Source organism: Pteropus vampyrus, unplaced genomic scaffold (assembly GCF_000151845.1).
Source record: "Pteropus vampyrus isolate Shadow unplaced genomic scaffold, Pvam_2.0 Scaffold1532, whole genome shotgun sequence".
In the NCBI taxonomy this organism is placed as follows: Eukaryota; Metazoa; Chordata; class Mammalia; order Chiroptera; family Pteropodidae; genus Pteropus; species Pteropus vampyrus.
The window spans coordinates 1-3,617 of record NW_011890313.1 but is presented as its reverse complement, the minus strand read 5'-3'; the positions used below and the strand labels follow the sequence as shown (position 1 = coordinate 3,617).

General features: G+C 63.8%; 1 protein-coding gene across 1 annotated transcript; it reads left to right on the top strand.

Moving 5' to 3' along the window:
• Positions 1–2: 2 nt before the first annotated feature.
• On the top strand, positions 3–2,668 carry FAM213B (family with sequence similarity 213 member B). The gene is made up of 6 exons (XM_011386436.1): positions 3–138; positions 774–825; positions 1,420–1,483; positions 1,576–1,651; positions 1,955–2,073; positions 2,519–2,668. Exons 1-6 carry the CDS (start codon positions 3–5, stop codon positions 2,543–2,545), a joined length of 474 nt encoding a protein of 157 aa, XP_011384738.1. The 3' UTR covers positions 2,546–2,668.
• Positions 2,669–3,617: the final 949 nt, after the last annotated feature.

The following is a 3,617-nucleotide window of genomic DNA, read 5'->3' as shown; positions in this document are numbered from 1 at the left end:
GCATGGTGTGTCGCTGGATCGCCCAGGACCTCAGCGGCCTCAAGGGGCTCCTGGACCAGCATGGCGTGCGACTCGTGGGCGTGGGGCCCGAGGCCCTCGGACTGCAGGAGTTCCTGGACGGGGGCTACTTCGCCGGAGGTGCCTCGCTCCCGCCCCTCCCCCACGGAGCTGGCCCGCAGCCCCCCCTTAGCTCATTCCCGCTCTGGGCATTTGGCTTCTCCTTGCCCAGCCCTTTCTTTCTCGGAGCGGCCTTGACATGCTGCAGTGTCAGCTCTCATCTCTCCCGCCCCCTCCAGCCCACCGCATCCCCCTGCGGAAGCCCCTCTCACTGGGGACAGTGTGGCAGGTCCCATTGGTGATCCTGGCCTGGAATCAGGACCAAGGGTCTTTATGGATCAGCTGCAAATCCCCTCCAAATCCCGTCCCCCACCCCCCCTTTGGTGTCTGTAGATGGGACCCTGAACTTTCCAGATGCCGCCTTGGCAGGAGTAGCTGGGACAAGAGCCCCGGCTGACTTGCCCCACTGCTTCCCCCCAGGACCCCTGCCCCTCAGTGCCCGCCCAGAGCCCTGAGCCCAGTGCCCAGTGGCAGAGGCCAGGCGAGTCCTGCATCTCCCTTTCCACCTGTCTGTCACCTTTGGGCCTCAGCTCCTGTGATAGTGGGACACTCAGTTCTGCTCTGCACCTCCCCGCTATGGGTGGGTGAGCTGGGCAGGAGGGTGAGCCAGGTGGTGGGTGGGCCTGGGGCACACCCCTGTGGTCTCTGCTTTCTAGAGCTCTACCTGGATGACAGCAAGCAGTTCTACAAGGAGCTGGGCTTCAAGCGGTGAGGGGGACACGGGGGCCGCTGCTGATTCCGCCTCCCCCTGCTGCCCTCTCCCTGGGCACGTGGGCTCTGGTGGCATCCACCGCTTTGGCTAGCCCTTCTGCCAGGGTATCTCTTGGGTGCTGTGTGTTACGGGCGGTGGGTCAGGCTTGTCACCTGAGACCTACCCCCAACAAGCTGTAGAGTGGGTTGGGAGCCTATAGACCTACCAGTCAGGGGTCACCTGGGCCACCCCAGGTACACATGTCACAGGCTGGCTGCCCCTCCTGGTCCACGGTGCCGACTTAGCCAGATCACTGGGCTTACATAGCCTAGTGCCCTGACCACACACACTCCCAGCACCCTTTGCGGGGCCCCAGGCCTGCAGCCCTTGGCTGGGTGCCTCAAGGCTCCAGCAGCTGCTCCTGGCTGGGCGGGTGCTTCTGTGGGCTGTGCTGGTTGCTGGCATGGCTGCCCCGTGCCTGCCCCTTCCCCAGGCCCTGGTCAGACGAAGTGGGGCCTGCTCCTGGGAACTGGTCTTTGCTCCTGTGTGGAGTGGGGACAGGCGCCGGGGCTCAGCCTTTACCAAGGACTCAGTCTGGTGTGTCTTCACAGGTACAACAGCCTGAGCATCCTGCCAGCCGCCCTGGGGAAGCCTGTGCGTGATGTCGCCGCCAAGGTTTGACGACCGAGGTCCTGGGGGACTTGGGGTGGCCAGTCTCCTGAGGGCTTTCCTCTAAGGTGGCCCTGGGCCTGCGCCCCTCCCTCTAGGCCAAGGCCGTCGGCATCCAGGGGAACTTGTCCGGAGACCTGCTGCAGAGCGGAGGGTTGCTGGTGGTCGCCAAAGGTGGGATGGGGCTCGAGGGCTGTCGGGGGCCAGTGTCTCGTCACATGGGGGTACCAGGGCCACAGCTTTGGGTGGGGAGGTCTTGCTGAGCTTGGTGACCACGCCCTGACCTCCTTCCTTCCCTCCCTCTGGCTGGCAGTCTGCTGGCGGCTCTTCGTGTGTGGCCCAGCTCGGAGTGTCAGCTCCGCTGGGTGGGGTGTGGCAGAAGGGCTCACTCGTTGTGACCAGGTGGGGTCATGGCCGGCCAGGCTGCCTCTCTCCCTCCTGGCGCACAGTCACCCTGACAATGCCCCATTGCTGCAGGTGGTGACAGAGTGCTGCTACACTTCATCCAGAAGTCCCCAGGTGACTACGTCCCCCGGGAGAGCATCCTGCAGGCCCTGGGCATCTCTGCGGAGGTCTGTGCCAGCAAGCCGCCTCCGGTGAGCGCCAGCCCCTGCAGGCACGGCCTGCTGAGAACGACCTCACTCCCAATTCCCTTGAGTGCTTGGCAGGGTCAGAGGCTGAGCTGGACCCTGCAGGCTTTAGGTCACCCAAGGATGTCAGTGTCACCCCCACCTTCCAGAGGAGAAACAGGCTGAGACCACTGAGGGCCAGGTGGCTGGATGGGCAGGCACAGAATCCCCCATCCTCCCAGAGGGCGGTGACTGTCCAGGGGCTTTCCTCTCTGCCTGGGGAGGGCTGTTTGTCTGGGGTGACTGGAGCTGGCATTAGGGTGGTCCTGGTGGCTGATCTCCTGTGTCCCAGATGGAAGGGAGTGTCCAGCACATTCCTTCCTCTCCTTGGGCCACAGACCGCTGGAGGGTGGGCCCAGTGGCTCCTGGCCCTGGGGAGTGGCTGGCCTGATGGGGCTTCTGCTGCCTGCAGTGTGACGAGGAGGTGTGCTCGCGGTGAAGGCGCCTGCTGTCCTGGGCACGCTGCAAGTCGGATTGGAAGAATTGTCCTGGAGTCCCTGGGCCGGACATTGAACTCTGGTCAACGGGCAGCACTGAGCAGTAAACTGCCATTTCCGTTTCCGGCATTGTTTCTTCATCCGCCGGAGCCTGTGTCCTTCGCGCCAGCCGGGCAGTTATGAGTCCCTGCAGCCTCCCCTGAGGCCTCAAGCAGGAGAGCTCTGAGGACAGGCCTGGGATGCTGGAGAGGGTTGGAGCAGGGGCGGGGAAACCCCAGGTCCCAGCTGGGAGCCCCGCCCAGAGGGGCGGGGTGGGATCTGATTGGGTGTTGCGAGGCGGAGATGGTTCCCGTCACACCACTGCGGTCTGGAGGACGATCAGAGACTTTGGGGGAAAGGGCTACTCGGCGACCTTCACTGACGTCAGAATCATTTGCCCCTGCTGGAGGTTTGGGGTGCTGGGGGTCGTCTTGGCCCAGCTCGTCCATGCAGCTCCCCCTCACACCTTCTCTGAGGGGTGCGACGAGCACCTGGGACCTAACAGGTGTGAGCCAAAGTCCCGCCCCCACCCTGTCTGGGGCACACTGATCCTAGTGGGTTCAGATGATCTACTCAGTACCCCCGTACCCTGGTCTGGGCTTGATGGCCACAGTGGCCTCTTGCTGGATTCAGTTCTCTGTGGTCATTTGAAAGCTCAGGGCAGGTGACAAAGTCCCGTATGGTTTAACCCCTCCACTGGCTTCCAGTTCCACAAAACCCCAAATCCAGATTCAGCCCTGCGGGTCTGACCTCAGCCCCTTCCTGCCAGTAGCCCCTCCCCGCTTCTGAATGCGGCGTCCCAGAGGCCGGCATTTGGAGGCATCCTGGTCATCCCAACGCAAAGATCCTGGTGGGCGAGGGACAGTTTGTCAGGAAGGCCCCCCGCCCCAGAGCGCTCTGCTGTGTTCTCCACGTGGCCGCTGTCTTGCCCAAGGCCAGCAGCTGTCAGCGCAGAAGCAGTGGGTGGACAGAGCCAGCGCTCACCCTTCGGACACTGCCACCCGACGCCCACCCGGCCTCCTGGACAGACAAAGC

Bases quoted from the DNA above. Each gene is read 5' to 3' on its own strand.
- FAM213B (XM_011386436.1), top strand. From the start codon at position 3: ATGGTGTGTCGCTGGATCGCCCAGGACCTCAGCGGCCTCAAGGGGCTC. The intron at 1,652-1,954 runs GTGGGATGGGGC...CCATTGCTGCAG, and splicing joins GTTGCTGGTGGTCGCCAAAG to GTGGTGACAGAGTGCTGCTA. The intron at 2,074-2,518 runs GTGAGCGCCAGC...TGCTGCCTGCAG, and splicing joins GTGCCAGCAAGCCGCCTCCG to TGTGACGAGGAGGTGTGCTC.